General features: G+C 42.7%; 2 protein-coding genes across 2 annotated transcripts; one reads left to right on the forward strand and one right to left on the reverse strand.

Moving 5' to 3' along the window:
- Window positions 1-489: 489 nt before the first annotated feature.
- Window positions 490-8500, forward strand: LOC122876760 (GTPase IMAP family member 8-like). The gene is given in 7 exon segments (XM_044197452.1): window positions 490-562; window positions 1875-1952; window positions 2660-2713; window positions 2896-3531; window positions 3638-3697; window positions 5495-6223; window positions 6226-8500. Coding segments are annotated over 6 exon segments (3447 nt in total). The 5' UTR covers window positions 490-562; window positions 1875-1933; the 3' UTR covers window positions 8175-8500.
- A 6204-nt stretch (window positions 8501-14704) lies between these two features.
- LOC122876786 (protein NYNRIN-like) lies at window positions 14705-16384 on the reverse strand. The gene is made up of 2 exons (XM_044197521.1): window positions 16013-16384; window positions 14705-15535 (listed from the first exon to the last, which is right to left on the reverse strand). The coding sequence occupies exons 1-2, from the start codon at window positions 16382-16384 to the stop codon at window positions 14978-14980; spliced, it is 930 nt and encodes a 309-aa protein (XP_044053456.1). The 3' UTR covers window positions 14705-14977.
- Window positions 16385-18106: the final 1722 nt, after the last annotated feature.

Raw genomic sequence — 18106 nt, forward strand, 5'->3', positions numbered from 1 at the left:
CACGTGCCGCAGCATTCTGGATCAACTGGACTTATTCGGGCAGCCTGATAATAAGGAATTGCAATAGTCCAGCCTAGAAGTAACAAAGCCTGATTTTTGCAATGTTGCGTAGGTGAAAGAAGACAGTCCTTGAAGTTTGCTTCATGTGGGAGTTAAAGGATAGATCCTGATCAGAGATAACTCTGAGGTTCCTTACGGTGCTGCTGGAGGCCAGGGCAATGCCATCTAGAGCAACTATATCTTTAGATAATGTGTCTCGGAGGTGTTTGGGGCCAAGTACAATAACTTCAGTTTTGTCAGAGTTTAATATCAGAAAATTGCAGGTCATCCATGTTTTTATGTCCTTAAATGAGACACTCAGTCAAAGCAGGTTGTCCCTAAACTCCACACGGACACCTCCAGTATATGAAGCTTTATGAAAACATGTTTTGGTCAGACACGCTGTGGCTGCTGGGAAACTTCACTGGGGACCGTTTCTTACTTTCACTTTCACAGCTGATTGTGGCGCAGTAAGAAATCCAGCCGGTGAGGGAACTCGAGCAACACAAGATCAAGAAAATAAGTAAGTGAATAAAGTCAAAGTAGTTTATCGGTGTTGTTGATGATCAGTAGAGTCGATAATAATAATAATAATAATAATAGAACTGCAGGAGGTTCCAGATTCACATTATTAACTGAACACATTCAGTTTATCATCACACGAACTGATCTGGGAACAGTGATCCATGTGGAAACAATCCGTTTACTGTACGAACACTTTGCTGCTGTAACGTGTAAAATGTGTAGGATGTCGGTTCTGCGTGTGACAAATGTTTATGTCAGCATTTAGGCCGGAGTGAGCTGAAGACGCCATTTTATGAATCATGAGAGGAGGAAGTCAATCCTCTCTTGCAGTGCTGGAGGAAGTATTCAGATTCTATACTGCAGTAAAAGTGCTAACACACACTGTGAAAAGAGCTGGTTTGTATCGGACTGCAGCTGATGATGCTTTTCATTCTGGATCCATCTGCTGATTCTTTTCTCCATCGATCGATCGGTTTGGAAAACTTGAGAAATGCCGTCACAACGACCAACCCGTTCTCATTCCAGGCCGTCAAATACCGACGTTTTGTCACGGCCCTTGGCGTCTCATACAGACTTGGAACCCTTTATCGTCTGTATGAGACGCACCGGGCTTTCAACTAACTCCCATGTAAAACCATCCGCGGCAATATTAGACGCTCAGAGGAACCGCTCCGGCCGCACATTCCTCACTGTTCATTCCCATGGTAAGGTTTTCTTTCCATGACATCCTCAACATTTCTGAAAACTAAAACACGAAAGTGTCCTTGATAATTCAACAATAAGATAGGTCAATGTTACATCAGTTTACATTATTTCTCCTTCGAGTCTGAGAGTTACGCTGCTGTGCCTCGTGCGTAAATGCGCACTGCGTCTGTCTTAATGGGTAGAGGCTTCGCCCTATTTCACCCACCCGCAACCCATCTGCTATTAATCAGAATGGTCATTTTACTGGCCACCCGATCCGCAGATTACCCGCAGGCCCCGCGGATATAACTGCGATCCGCGCATAACTGGAACAGTGCTTTCGCTGTCGGAGCATCGAAAAGTTTTTGAAAAGCACAATGTCTCCAATAAACTAACGCCATTTAAGTCCATTAAAAACATTTACGGCACCTTTATTCCTGTTTACAATCATTTACATGTGCTAAGGAATTACCAATGTGTATGCGTAAAATGTATTATTGGCTGCAGCAATGTAAGAAGTTAGTCCCCTGTGTTGGGACGTTTACTTATGTAACAAGAGGCAGCAGATGCTGTAAGACAAGTTAACAAACAAGACAGCTGAACATGTTATGCTGTCCTCTCTGCAGGTTCCCAGCAGTTGGTTTCCAGTTGAATTAGTCTCTGGTGTCTCCAGCAGAGGGACATCATGGCGGCTGCAGCAACACGTGAGTTCAGTCAGACTTTATCTGGATAACACTCTTCTCTCTCTGTCCACATATTATACAGAGACTAAAGAGCTGTGTCCTCAGATGATCAATCAGGTCTGTGAGTCCTGGCTGAAACTCAGCTGATTGGTCAGTCTCCTTTTAATCTAACAAAACACTAAATATGGGAACCAGTAACAACTGTAGCTGGGTGACAGAGCAGACAGACAGTGATCAGAGGCTTCACACAGAGATGCAGCTAACAGCTGGACCGCAGTCACTGATCAATCAACTTTACGTCACATTTTATCACTGGTATTTTATTGTAAAGTATCTTCCCATGTTTGCTTCGTTGCAGACTTTGACAGAATCACGATTTCTGTTTACACTGTGATACACTGATTTTTTTTCTTTATAAATGTATGAACATTTATAACCTGTGCGATTCCTGAATTGAAACGCTGATCAATATCCTGTGTATACTCTCTAGATGATTTAGTTTTCTTCACTAGCTGGCATTTGGTGCTTTTCAGTTTTATTTTTCTAGTTCAGTTTTCTCTCATATTTGTTCATTTTTGTTTGATTGTTTTTGCATTTTAATACCATTTAATATTACCTGATTATATGGCCTACCGGTCAGTAACAGTGTTACTGTCATGAGAAGGTCTACTATAGATTACATGTGATCAAGTAAATGAGTAATAAATGCTGTGTCCTTCCAATCACAGATGATCTGCAGCCTCTGAAGCGCAGTAAGAGCTATGATTTGCTGCCACCTGAAAGTGAGTCAAACTGAACTGTGTTATCCTGCTGTTTAAGAATATCTGAGTTTACAGTATTTTGCAGGAACAATCTGTAAGTTAGTAACTAAACTGAAGTTAAACAGCAATGAAACTATAAATGAATAAATGCAAGTCTGCATTTATCTTTTTTCCCGCTTTTTCTAAATCTTTGTTTTTCACAGTGTCTGAGCTGAGGGTTGTTCTGCTGGGGAACAGCTGGTCTCAGAGGAGTTCAGTGGGGAACTTCATACTGGGAGAGACTGTGTTCGACAAAGTACCTAAAGGCAGTCTGAGAATCAGTGGACCGCTGGAGGGCAAAGAAATAGTTGTCATCAATACTGAAGATCTGCTGCATCCCAACATCTCTGAAGACAAACTGAGAGAACATGTGACAAACTGTGTGAGACTCTCTGATCCTGGACCTCATGTGTTCCTGCTGGTTCTACAGCCTGAAGACTTCACTGAGGAACTCAAACTGAGACTCTGCAGAGTCCTGAAACTCTTCAGTGATCAATCATTTGATCATTCACTGGTTCTGATGTCAACACCCAGAGAGGAGAGTCCAGGTTTCATGGACAAATACATGAACCATCCGCCCTTAAAAGACATGATCAGAAAATGTAGATACAGACACCTGAAGCAGAAGAACCTTGAACGTTCAGAGCTGTTAACTCGTTTGGGTCAAATTGTAAAGGAGAACAATGGAGAACATGTCAGCTATGAAGTATTTGAGGACGCAACAGATAATTTTCCAGTTGATCATCAAAGCCCAAAACAAAAGGAAACACCGGGTATCACAGATGCTGTAAAAGCTGTTGGTAAGTGCAGAAACAATTCTGACAAGGCAATGAAAACTTTGTTCACAGAAATCTTTGATTCAATTAGAACATTAATCTGCTAATAGTTGATGTCATCTTTTTACAGGGCTGCATGCGTTTAAAAAGGTCACTGGACGACTCTCAGAGAAAAACCTTTCGACTCACAGTAAGTAAATTCATCACAGTGCTAATCATGTACCTGCAGTAGGGCTGTCAGTTTGTATTTGAAATTCGAACATTTGTTTGAACGTGATAATAAATAGAACTGTAACGACCTGTTCGAATTCAAAATGTACAGTCTATAAGCGCAGCAGACCGTTTGAAGTAGTTTGCCGTGTGATCCAGCAGAGGGCGCTCTAACAGTTCACTATCAGATTGACCTGTTGCATTCCCATCCACCACCCCGACCTCCACATCCGCTGCTCTGTTTGGACAAAACAGTATTTCCTGTAATGACACTGATCGCTGCCATACAAACATTTCAGTTGAATGTTTCTGACCGCCCTTTCTTCTTTTCTACAATGTCATTTCTTATGTAAAACAGCTGTATATGAACAGAAGTAGCAGGAGATGGAGTTATTTTAAGTACACCTTTAAACCCTGAGTGAAATATATCTGTAGATATGTACAGATGCTTTCTGTCAGAGAAACTGCAGCAATCCAGGAGTTCAGTCAACAGTCTTTATTAATGTCCCAGGAGTAAACGTAGATGTGTACATTAAATCCTGTATCCACTTTGAATAGACAGCCAATTATCAGTTTGTAAAGTTGTGGTTATCTGAAGGAACATAAGCAAACAAAATATATAATGAGTGCAAACTGTTATAAATAACTCAGAAAATAACCACAATAATAGCAACTTCTGCTGGAAGCAGTCGGCTGCACAGTATTATAAGCAGTACTCCAACTGTGGACCGCAACAAGGATCTACAGCACACGCTGTACATGTTCGCTGATCGCAGCATAAAAGGATTACAACGTTTACAGTCAGATCACGTGTTTGTAGGGCTGCCCCGACTACAGATTGTCCTAGTCGACTTGTAGTCGTTAGTTCAAGCTATTAGTCGACGTTTATATGAATGAAATAATTTAAATATAGGTTTTTGGGGCATCAGAAAATGGTTTGAGTTCCAGGGTTGAGAAACACTGTGCTGCATTACAGAGAAATACAAAACCGTAATAATGAGCCTTTAAAATATCCATTTTACAAAGCGGTAATGATTCTGAAAGTGTCGGAACAACCAGCAAGGAGACTGAACATTTTGTTCATTTATTTCAACACAGTATAACATCACACAAGTCTCAAAACACGGGAGTAAATAACGTCCAACTTCCCAAAAACAAATACTCGCAGACTTATCAATCCAGTGGATGATGTGTAACGTTACTTACAAATGAACTGGCTACAAACTAGCTCCTCTGCCACTTCACGTCTCTCCTGTTTCCCGCCGTTGCTGTTAAACTAGAGGGAAAGCGTATAACAGAACAATACAACTACTGTAAATAGTCTATTACTGAACCGTATATATTTGTACTACACTTACAGATTCATTCACACACAGCTTATAGAGATCTCCGACTCCCTGTTTAGCACTAAAACAGTCAGGTGGCCTTTCTGGGGAACACTGGCTGAACTTAAACAGTGCACATGTCGGGTGACACAACAGTCCTTTGGGTCCGTTCGATGATCGTGTCTCGACCGCGAGTCAGAGCGGGGAAATTTGCACAGCCAGGTTAATGTAATTGGCAATGAAATTCTTAGACCTCAGGCTGCCTCCAACAGTGCTCTTACAGGTTTACTAGTGAATAATATAGTGGCACATCCCGTTTTAACAGAATGTTGAACCTATGAATTGCACCAGAACATTGGCCAGCTGAAGAGATCTCCTCATGTTAGCCGAGTGCAGTGATTTCAGTCTCAGAAAGAGTTTGTCATATTATCTTTCTCTCTGTTGTATTACAGCATCTGGATTCAGGATTGTGCTGCTGGGAAGAAGTGAGGACAAACAGGCAAAACTTGGTAACTTAATCATCGAGGACCAAGGTTTTCATTACCAAAAAACCAGGCAATGTGTGGCCACCTGTGGAGAGTGGAGAGGAGAACCATTAACAGTAGTGAAAGCTCCAGACATGTTCAGTCTGTCTGAGGAGATGCTGAGAAGAAAGGTGAAGAGCTGTGTGACTCTTTGTCCTCCTGGACCAAATGTTCTGCTGCTGTTAGTGAGGCCTTCTGATTTCACTGAGAAGAACAGAAAAACACTGAAGTTCATCCTGAGTTTGTTTGGTCAAGATGCTTTTAAACACTCAGTGGTCATCAGCACACATGATGGAACAAGTGTCTCTGTGAATCAGCTGCTTAAAGACTGCGGAGGAAGACACTACAGGATGTTTAAAGATGAGCGCAGACTGTTAATGCAGACGATTAAGAACATTGTGCATGAAAACAAAGGAACCTTCCTCACCTTCACTGAAGAGACCATCAGACCAAAGTCTGAACACATCAAACCAGCTTTAAACCTGGTTCTGTGTGGGAGGAGAGGAGCAGGGAAGACTTCAGCAGCCAAGGCCATTTTAGGTCAGACAGAGCTTCATTCAGTCTCCAACTCATCAGAGTGTGTTAAACATCAGGGAGAGGTGTGTGGGCGTCGGGTTTCCCTGGTGGAGCTGCCTGCCTTGTATGAAAAACCTCAGGAGGCAGTGATCCTGAGGGCGTCCATGCCTTCATCCTGGTCCTACCTGTGGGTCCCCTCACTGATGAAGACAAGGGAGAGTTAAAGACAATCCAGAACACATTCAGCTCTCGAGTCGATGACTTCACCATGATTCTGTTCACTGTGGAGTCAGATCCTGCAGCTCCAGCTGTTGTTGAGTTTGTAAAAGGAAACAAGGAGCTCCATCAGAGCTATGGAGACAGATATGTTGTTCTCAACATCAAGGACAAGCAGCAGATCCCAGAGCTGTTGGATGTGTTGAAACAAATGACAGTTGAAGGATCCAGAAGCTTTACAAAGGACATGTTCACCAAGGCTCAGATGGAGAAGGTTGTAGAGCAGGAGAACACTAATGCAAGACTTAAAGCTGAGCTGCAGGATGTTAAAAAGAAAAGTGAGATGGGAATTGATGAAAACCAGAGCAGAGAGTGTCTCAGGATGGTGCTGATTGGGAAGACTGGCAGTGGGAAGAGTGCAACAGCAAACACCATTTTGGGTGAAGAACATTTTAATTCCAGAGCCAGTCAGAAGTCAGTGACCAAGTTTTGCCAGAAAGCATCAGGAGAGATTGATGGATGGCCTGTCGTTGTGGTCGACACTCCCGGCTTGTTTGACACGACTCTGTCCAGCGCTGACGTTGAACAGGAGCTTGTGAAATGCATCAGCTTGTTGGCTCCAGGACCTCATGTCATTTTACTGGTGGTGCAGATCGGCCGCTTTACACAAGAGGAAAAAGACTCTGTGAAGCTGATCAAGAAATGTTTTGGCAAGAATTCACAACATTTCATCATTGTTACATTCACCAGAGGAGATGAGCTATACAACCAAACATTTGAGAGGTACATAGAAGAAGACTGTGATGACTTTGTAAAAAAGCTGATACATGACTGTGGAGACAGATATCATGTTTTCAGTAATAAGGATCAGAAGAATCGTACTCAGGTCAGCGAGCTGCTGACGAAGGTTGAGTCAATGGTGAGGAAAAACGGCGGCAGCTGCTACACCAATGAGATGTTCCAGGAGGCCGAGGCCGCAATAAAACATGAAGTAGAGAGAATCCTGAGGGAGAAGGAGGAAGAGATGCAGAGACTGAAAGAGGAGCTTGAACGAAAACATGAGGAAGAAATGGAAGCAATGAAAAGAAGAATGGAAGAACAAACAGCAGAAATTGAACAGGAGCGAAAACTGAGAGATAAACAACTTAAAGTAATGGAGGAAAACATCAACAAGGAGCGTGAAAAGAGAGAGAAAGAACAGGAAAAGAGAGAAGAGGAAGACAACAAAAAGAAAATAGAGGAAGATCTTCAACAACAGGAGTGGGAGCAAAAACGTAAACATCTGGAGGAAAAAATAAAGTCAGAATCAGAGGAAAAGAAAACCATTGACAGAGAGTTGGAGCAGAGCAGAGAAGAGATGAGAAAGAAACAAGAGCGCTGGGAGAAGGAAAGAAAAGACTGGTGGGAGAAACGAAATCAAGAAAATGAAGAGAGACAACATGAGGAGCAAACAAAACTTAAAAAGCTCCAAGACGAATATGAGCAGGAAAGAGAAAAATCTGAAAAGAAAAGACAAGAAGAAGATCGAAACAGAAGAGAACAGGAGGAGAAGGAGCGAAAAGAGTTAGAGGAAAAGTATAAGACAAAACTGGAGGAAATGAAGAAGAAATATGAAGAGGAGGCCAGAAAACAAGCCGAAGAGTTCAATGAGTTCAGACAGAAATACACCAAAGACTTTTCAGCGTTGGTAGACAAACACATGGAGGAAATAAAGGAAATGAAGCAAGAATATGACAAAAAGTACAATCTGTTACAAGACCTCTCAAGTCACAAAGAAAAACATCTAAAAGGAGAAATGGAGGACGTGAAGAAAAAGCATGAACAAGAAATAAATGAACTAAAACAGAAATACAACGACAAATGTATCATCCTCTGATCTCCCACTGACTGATGTTTTGCTTTTTCCTTTTTTTCTGGACTACATGAGCATACTCAGCAGGAACTCCTCTGACATCTGATGAGTCCCTGCCTCGCTAATGACGTTTTCTCAAAACATTACTTAACAGGAACAAAATTCTCTTCTCTATTCTCTGAAAATATTCAGAGCGCAGTCAGCCAGTTGTTATTCCGCCTCAAGAGGGCGCCCTGTCTATATGAGCAGGCTTGTTGCCAGGAAGTGTTGTGATTCTGTTCACTGACAGAACTGACATTGGTATTATGTTGATCATTGGTTCAAGATAAATAAAATGACATCAACATACAGTATGTGTCTGTGTACATGTTTATACCATGGTACAGTTATAAAGTGTGATGTGAAATCAAAGAGGACTAAAGTCAGGAACTCCTTTCAAAATGTTTATTCAGGAAGGTTGTAGGTGCGACACAAAAGCTTTACAGTGCAGTAAGTGTGTGTGTGTGTGTACAGATATAAAAATGTAGACGTTACATTGCAAATAAACAATAAATAAATGTTATGCAAGGAAAATTATATCATGTAAAAACAAAGAATTTGCTGTTTTTCTTTGTCTTCGTAATAACAAAGAGAATCTCGCTAGATTTTGAAGACGTCACCTTGGTCTTATAAATAGTGACTTTTAAAACTATTTTAGACCAAAATAATCTGCAGATTAGTTAATCATGAAAAGGATCAACAGTTGCAGCCATGATTTACTTTGGAACCCAGGTTTTGAAAAGTGCTTCATAAATAGTTTTACTTATTTTGGGTGTAAATAAAGCTCCTAAGCTCAGTTTATTGTAACTGAGCTGAGAACAAGAATCGGAGTTGTGAAGAAGCTGTCATTTTAGAGACACTGAGACTTGCTGCAACCATTTTACAAACACGTTTTACATTTCTGAATGAATTGTTCCTTCTTTCTATGCAGCCATTAGTTTCAGCTCATTACCGTGTAAATCAGCTTGTAGAGACCTGAAACCTGCATTTTATCCGTGTCTCTCTCAGACTGATTCACAAAACCAAACTGTACCTCTGACAAAGATCAAGGCAGACATGAAGATAATCTCTCTGCTGCAGGTTTCAGGTCCCTGCACGTTGATTTTCATAAAAAGCAGTTTCAATTGTGAAGAGGACACACAGACGGAGGATCCCCATCGATCCAGGAAGTGTCTCCTGTGTTCACACCTTTTTTGGTCCTTGTGTTGTTGCATGTTAATCAGTTTCAGAGTGAGTGTGTGGTTTGGTAGACTGACAACCCCCCTGGCTCCCTGAACAGGCCTGAACCAGCCGGAGAATGTAGACCTGCCTGACTGCAGGGCGATGATCACAGTCAGGGCTCTAAACCAGCATGCCGAGACAAACCGGTGCTGTGACTTCACTGCAGTCACATCCTGCACTTCAGTATTCTGCAGCAGGACGACAACGTCAGAATAGTGAAACTGCTGCATTCAGATTTTCACTGTGGTTAGAAAAACAAGTATTGGAAGTAAAGTTTTTATTTTGAAGAATGACTTTCCTCCAAAGTGTTGAGCTGTATTCTAATATTAGGTAGTTTATGTAATGTACACTCCTTTTTTGCAATATATAAAGTCTAATCGTGCCTCCAAATCGCCTCCCAGCTCTTGACATTTTAGGATTTGGGCATCGTGTATCTTCAGTGGTGGAAGAAGTACTTAGATAGTGGCATTAAAAGTACAATATTTCCCTCTAAATGTAGTGGAGATGAAGTAGAAAGTATCTAAAAATTGTACATAAGCACAGTACTTGAGTAAGTGTACCTTACACCACTGTGTATCATTGATGTACCATTTAATTCGTTCCATTATTGTTTATGTCGTATGATGTGTAGAAGTATTTAGACCCAAATGCAGAACATCAGGAAGAGGTATGAGTATGAGGTAGCTGGATGACTACAGTGTTTATTAGGTGAAGTGGTATGCAGGCAGGTACAGGCAGACAGACCAGTAGGCAGACAGTTCAACAGGCAAAAGGCAGAAAGGTTACCGGCTGGCAGTGGTGGAAGCAGGTAAGTGAGTCCAAGGTGGCAAAACAGTTCAATAGGGAGCAGGCATATTGCAAAATCCAGGATCCAGCCAAGGTCCAAGGGAGACAAAGAATCCAATACAAAACTCACGGTAAGAATGCTGGGAAACTGGGCACAGGAACGAGGTACAACAAAAAGTGCACCCAACGGCAACACACACAAAAGTTAGGAACACCCACACGACGGGAACGAAACTCAAGACGGGAAGACACCATGCAGTTACAACAATGACCCAACACTGAACAAAGACAGAGACCCAGACCATATACCCTAGGGGAGGTGAGACAACAAGACACAGGTGCAAACAATCAAGGAAGGGCCAACAATCAAAACTGGAAGGAAAGCAAACAAAGACAGGAAGTAAAAGGGCCAGGTGGGAGACTTTGGGCGGCCGGCCTGGGGGCAGGACTTGCGGAGCCGAGGACCTTGGGCAGACTGCCCGGGGGCTGGACATGCACGGGGTTGATCTGCTGAGGTCTGTGATGAAGATTGACACCATCTGGAGGCCTGGCAGAATGCCAGTGGCACAGGAGGAAGGTAACAGGATGCTGGTGGCGAAGATGGAGAGTCACAGGAGGCCAGCGGTGAAGACAGACCTTCTGCAGACCGTCGGCGAAGGCGGGACCCTTCAGGAGGCCGTCGGCAAAGGCGGGACCCTTCAGGAGGCCGTCGGCAAAGGCGGGACCCTTCAGGAGGCCGGCAAAAGGACAGCAGGACAGGGAGCCGGCCAAGGCAGAGACTGGTAGAGGAGCTGGCAGAGCCAGCAATGTCCGAGAACCCGGAGCCTGCCACTCCGGCAAAAAAAGGAACATACTGCTGTGATCCAGCAGAGATTCAGTGGCGTGCTGCGACCCAGCAGACTGTTCTGCAGCGTGCTGTGGTCCAACCAGGGCAGGAGGCAGCTGCAATCCAGTGGCGACAGGGGATGGCTGCTGCTGCGATCCAACTGGGGCAGGAGGCGGCTGCGATCCAGCAGAGACAGGGGGCTGCTGAGCAGGCGAGCAGCGGAGCAGGCGAGCAGCTGGGCAGGTGAGCCACTGTGGGAGCCACGCTTCCTCCTGGAGGGTTTCCCAGAAGGCGCCAAGACTGCAACAGCCTGAGGTACCACCTGATTAGCAGGCTGAGATGCTGACTGGGGTGCAGGCTGATGACTGGCGGGCCGGGAGTCTGGCTGGTTGCTGGCGGGCCGGGAGTCGAGGTAGGGCTGCAAATCTTGCCTCATGCTGGAGATTGCCGCAAGATTCTCTACCAGAATGTGAACAGTTGCAAGCCTGGGTCTGGATAGTATTGTCCTCTCTATTAAGGAGTATACAAAATGCCTGCGTTTGATAATCACAGAGTTCTGAATGGAGAGCCTGAATGTCTCTAGTGTTGATAACACTTCCTTTAACTCCCCCATGAGAGAGTCGAATTCTGCGGAGTCCATGATGGGTTGGGTCATTCTGTCGTATGATGTGTAGTAGTATGTGGACCCAAATGCAGACTATTAGGGTGAAGTGGTATGCAGGCAGGCAGTGGTATGCAGGCAGGTACAGGCAGACAGACCGGTAGGCAGACAGTTAAAAAAACAGGCAAAAGGCAGTGGTGGAAGCAGGGAAGTGAGTCTAAGGTGGCAAATTACAAAATCCAGGATCCAGCCAAGGTCCAAGGGAGACAAAGAATCCAATACAAAACTCATAGTAAGAATGCTGGTAACCTGGGCACAGGAACCAGGTACAACAAAAAGTGCACCCAACGGCAACACACACAAAAGTTAGGAACACCCACACGACGGGAATAAAACTCAAGACGGGAAGACACCATGCAGTTACAACAATGACCCAACACTGAACAAAGACAGAGACCCGGACTAAATACCCTAGGGGAGGTGAAACAACGAGACACAGGTGCAAACAATCAAGGAAGGGCCAACAATCAAAACTGGAAGGAAAGCAAACAAAGACAGGAAGTAAAACCACAAGACACACAAGGAAAGGGACACACTACAAAATAAAACAGGAAATGATGAGATGAGATGAAGCTTCAGTCTGATATGCAAGGGGTCACACCTGGAGAGGACCGCCCCGTCGAAATCTGAAAAGCAGACTCAGGTAACACCCCGAAATGCTGCGTTATGTTTGGCCGAGTTAGAAGTTAAAAAAGGAAAAGAGTTTGAGGTCCTTGCCTGCAAAAAATGAGAAACCATTTTTATAGCTTTAACTAGCTATAATGTGTAATTTCCTGTTGCCAGTAGGTAGCACTATGACTAATATTCAATATTGGCCTGTAGATGTCTTCAGGACGAGACTCTTATCAAACAAGTTTGGGGCAGATGTGACCATGCACACTCACACAACAACTTCCTGTTTCTTGTCGAAACATCAAAATTTCATCGCGAAGGTCTTTAGATTGCACTGCAAAAAATTTTAAGTCGATCTGATTAAATCTCTAGGAGGAGTTCGTTAAAGTGCAGCACCTGCAAATCACAAAAAATGACCACTAATTTCAAAATGGCTGACTTCCTGTTGGGATTAGGGTCTGAGTCCAATAGGCGTTTTTTTAAAGTCTTGGGATAATACATCTGCCTCCCAAATTTCGTACATCTAGGTGAAACGTGCCAGACATCAGACATAGATTTTCACCACATCTGACATGTATGCAAAGTTTAGTGACTTTTCTAGCACCTTTAGCCCCTCAAAAATGCGATTCATTTGGACAAAGAAAAATAATAATTCCTTGCATTTCATTTGGGACCTCACAGCGGTCGCTGCTCAGGCCCTAGTTAAATATTTGACTGTTTCTTAGTTTGTTGTTGGACCAACTGATAACAGCACAGAGCAGAAAAGATGTCTTGAGTCTGTTAAAACTAGAGTACATTTTGTTGAAAAGTTTTTTACATTATAACCTTTATTTTAATGGCAATCGACTATATTTTCAACATTTAAAAGGTTCAACAGGGTTCAATCTCTTGGCTAGGTTTCTTGGGAAAAGTGCTTAAGAAAAATCCTTTACATAAATTATAGTGTTATATGCAGGTTTTCAAGTGAGGTTCCACCACAGTAATGGCAGCTTCTTTAATTCCACCTACAACCCAGAATTGTCTATGTCAGGCTTTGGATAGAGAATAGTTGTTAGTGTCAGGTTCAAGACACCTAGAACATTTAAATCATATACAAGGAAAGAAAGACAAAGGCATTAACTTAAGTTTTACTCGAGGAGAGTAAGCATAGATGCATTCAGTTACATCTCCTACTCACTCTGAAGTGCATCTATGCAGCCTCCTCTCTTTTATTCAGTTTAGGAGATTCCCTGTTACATAGTTTTCTAAGGGGTGGGGAAGGTGTATAATGCTTAATAAAAGACAAGGTATGTTGAGACTGCTCTAATCTCGTGAGAGCGGCCTTGGGAGCAACCATGAGACTGTCTCGGTTCGATGTCAGCCTGCCCTGCCAGTGATGAGATAGCAGGGTGCCATTCCTGTAATTCTCAGACACAAGTTTAATAACACACATACACACACAGCATTGCTGTGCACTTTAAAGGCTACTAAGAACAAAACATAAATGGGATAACTTATGTACATTTTTATTCTAACATTTCCCTCCTGTTTATCACATTTTGTTCTCAAATTCTCATATCACTCAATCAGTCTCTTCGCTAGATTTTCGACTGCAAGATCATTTTTATGAGTCTGTCAAAATGTTTACACTCAGAGTGTGTGTTAGGTTACTTACAGGGGCGACTCATAGTCACCTGGATAATCAATATTCTGATTCTTCATCTGTGTTGTCATCGTTATCTCGGTTTTGTTGCAGGAGTGGATACATCTGGGTTAAGCGGTCCTCCATAGGTGAAATTGCTGTGGTGATGAGACGAGTAGACAAAGAACACAGGCACGGAATACAACAACATCCACATAAGGTCAATATTGCAGAAAAAACTGCTAGAGATATTAGAATTGAGGACACCAAGGTTTGGTATTTCCCAAAAGCATCCATCCAAGAATCCCACATAGTGGCGTCTACACCAGATTGATCTTTCATCTTACCATTCAGAGTTTTCAACCCTTCTATGGCCTTGGTGAGACTGCCATCCGCTGCAGTGTTGTTAGGAATGAAGGTGCAGCATTGCTCTCTGAACATAGCACACACACCTCCTTTCTCTGCAAGCAACATGTCAAGAGCTATGCGGTTCTGGAATGCCATCAGTGACGTGGAGGAAAGCTGTCCATGAACAGCCTCAAACCCACTCTGTGTCCAATTGCCCAATTTCTGTACGTTATAATGGATGTAATTGATTCGGTCTACGTTTTTGTTAATCGTGCACCACCAACAGAACAGGGACTCAAACCCTGCAGCCACCTGATCTGCTATCTTGTACTCGTCTGATACGCCGCGAGGAACTCCTATAGCATCTATATATGTAGGATCGGCTTCAGAGCGCCAGGAGGAGCGTTTCTGTCTCCACTCACTGGGCATTGTACTGGTCATTTGTGTATAATAGCCTACTCTACGTTTTTACTCTAGCATGTGGTTGGGTGACACCTTGGGATGAAGTGGGTGGAACATGAGTGCTATTTAGGGAAGTTCCAGGAGCTTCCCATAAGTACCAGGTAAAAAGAAAAATTAATATGAATACAATTGTCACTCCCCAGCACCTAATGGCATCGCTTATCCATCTAGTCGCCATCTTCCCCGAGAGTGTCCTCTAATGAGTCTGGTGTCTTGGAAATACTTCACTGACTTTCGAGTCTACTCAGGTTCTACACACCTGAGTCCACTCTATTATCATACTGTGAGTCACTTTTCTCTGCGGAACTGTCGGAGGAGATGACCTTTTTGCAATGAGTAAGATGTACCCACGTGGATCTTTCAGCTATTTTTATGGCTGTGGGAGTGTTTAACAATACTTGGTAAGGCCCTTCCCACTTGGGAGAGTGCCAATGTTTTCTTTTAATGCTTCGTATCAGCACCCAATCGCCTGGTCCCACTAATTGGATCTCCTGTTGAGAAACAGAAGGATTTTCATCAGCTTGTTTTCCTTTTTGTTTTTCTAACATTTTTCTCATATAGTCTGCTAGGTTGGTTTCTTCACTCAGCTCCCATTGATTTTTAAACTGTGGCAGCCTGTATGGTCTACCAAACAACATTTTATATGGAGTTAAACCTGAAGTTGCTGTAATGTTGATGTACATTTTCACTAAATCTATGCACTGAGTCCAAAGTCTCCTTGTTTCTTCAATACATTTCTTTAAACGGTTTTTTATAGTGCCATTCATTCGTTCCACTAATCCTGCACTTTGAGGGTGATATGCGCAATGGTGTTGTGGTTTTGGTGTTATCACTTCCTGTTTTATTTTGGTAGTATTCTTCTTCCCTTGTGTGTCTTGTGTTTTTACTTCCTGTCTGTTTTCCCTCCAGTTTTGATTGTTGGCCCTCCCTTGATTGTTGGCACCTGTGTCTTGTTATCTCACCTCCCCTAGGGTATTTAGTCTTGGTCTTTTCTTTGTTCTGTGTCGGATCATTGTTGTACACATGGTGTTGTTCCTTGCCGAGCCCGTGATTATTGGATTCTTTGTTCTCCCGTGAACCTTGTTTGGTTTTTGGATTTTTGATTTTTTGGATTTTGGCTTTTGTCTGCTCGTTACCTGTCTGCTCACCTCTGCCTGTTCTTGCCTGCATTCCACCCAACAATAAACACGGTAGTCATCCGGCTACTTCACCCTGAGACTGCTTCCTTGTCATCTGCTTTTGGGTCCACATACTTCTCTATTTAGCACCTCGCCTTACGACAAATGGTTTTTTAGATTAATGTGAAACATTATTCCTATCTTTTTGATCAATTGGTTTACAAAATGTGCTCCATTATCACTATAAAGTTTTTCCGGAATGCCATAACGGGGTATTATGTCTTTACATAACGCTTTTGCCACTGTTACTGCGTCTGGGTGTTTGGTTGGAAACAGCTCTACCCATTTAGAGAAGGCATCTATTATGACCAGACAATGTATTGCTTGAAACGGATACTGTGGTGAAGGGAAATGCCCTCTTCTAGGTCGTAAGTTTCCCTGAGAATTGTGCTTAGCACAGGTCAAGCATGCTCTACAAAAATTCTTTGAATAAGAGTTAAATCCATAGGTTGTGTAATGTTGTTTTATCTGTCCCACCATCCCTCCTGTTGAGACATGTGTAACACCATGGCTCAATATTGCAGCCCATTTGTATAGGTTGTGTGGAAGGATTGGTTATTTCTCTGGTCATACATAGATGTCATTTTGTAGTTGTGCTCCGTGTTTTACCCACAAATCCTTTTCTTTCTGTGGTGCTTGTTGTTGCATGTCTTGGAGTGTTGTATCAGTCATATCAGTGTCCGAGGTCAGCATAAGCACTTTTATCTGTCCCTCGGCTGCTTGTTTAGCTGTTTTGTCTGCAAATGCATTCCCTAGTGATACTTGATCTGTCCCTGAGGTATGAGCTGCACATTTACAAACCGCGAGGTGTTTAGGTAACCCTACTGCCTTGAGCAGGTTAGATAAGAGGTCTGCATGTGTTACTGGTTTCCCTGTAGATGTGATCATTCCTCTATTTTGCCAATACTGTGCAAAAGTATGGACTGTAGCAAAAGCATATTGACTCTCTGTATAGATAGTAGCGTCTTTATTCTTCATTAATTTACATGCCTCTGTTAGAGCCACTATCTCTGCAGCTTGGGCAGAGTAGTGTGAGGATAATTGTTCAGCTTTTAATATCTTATCTTTGGTCACTACAGCATAACCTGTTTGTGTTTTTCCTAGATAATTTTTTTTTGAAGAGCCATCAACATAAATTGTTTCTCCTGTTGTTAAAGGTTGATCAGTAAGATCAGGTCTGCTTTTTGCTGTTTGTTCAGCAAGTTCCTGGCAGTCATGTGCATGTCCATCATCAGGAAGTGGCAGAAGTGTAGCTGGATTGAGGGTTGTGCATCGCTCAATAGTTAAATGAGATTGTGAAAGCAACACAGCCATACATGACAGATGTCTCGCTGGAGACAGAAAAGTCATGTTTGTCTGCAGCAGCAGCGCTGAAACTGCATGTGGTATTTTCAACACCAGTGGGTGAAATAACACAATAGCAGCGCTAGTTTCTACTGCCATAGAAGCAGCCACCACCGCTCTAACACAGTGTGGCTGGGCACATGCTACGCTGTCTAATTTAGAGGAGAAATAGGCTATAGGTTTCATCTTATCGCCATGCTGCTGTGTCAAAACAGAAGTCATAAATTTCCCTTTGCAGTCTACCATTTGCACAAATGTTTTGCTGTAGTCAGGTAATGCTAAAGCTGCACTGGAAACGAGAGTTTGTTTTAAAGTACAGAACGCATTTTCTGCCTCTTCTGTCCATTTCAATGGAGTAGTCATTTTAATGTTTTCATCATACATTAATTTCTGGAGTGGAGCAGTTATTTCAGCATAATTAGGTACCCAACACCTGCAGTAATTCGTTAACCCTAAAAGTGAAATAATTTGTTTTTTTGTGTGTGGTTTTGGAGCCTTTAAGATTGTTGTCTTTCTGTCTTCAATTATTGTTCTCCCTCCTGAGCTAAGATTATGACCTAAATATTTTATTTGTTTTACACAGTTGCAACTTATTTTTACTTGCTTTGTGGCCTTGCTCAGCTAAATGTGTCAACAGTGCTATGGAGTCTTTTTTACAGATGTCTTCGTCTGGAGAAGCTAAAAGTATGTCATCTACATACAACAAAACTTGACTGTTTCCTGGGGGTTGGAACTTAGCCATGCTAGCACTCATCACTTGTGAGTATATTGTGGGACTTTCACAATATCCTTGGGGCAATCTGGTATATGTATAACGTTGACCTTCGTAAGTAAAAGCAAACCAAAACTGACTATCTT

Source organism: Siniperca chuatsi, linkage group LG5 (assembly GCF_020085105.1).
Source record: "Siniperca chuatsi isolate FFG_IHB_CAS linkage group LG5, ASM2008510v1, whole genome shotgun sequence".
NCBI classification, from domain to species: Eukaryota; Metazoa; Chordata; class Actinopteri; order Centrarchiformes; family Sinipercidae; genus Siniperca; species Siniperca chuatsi.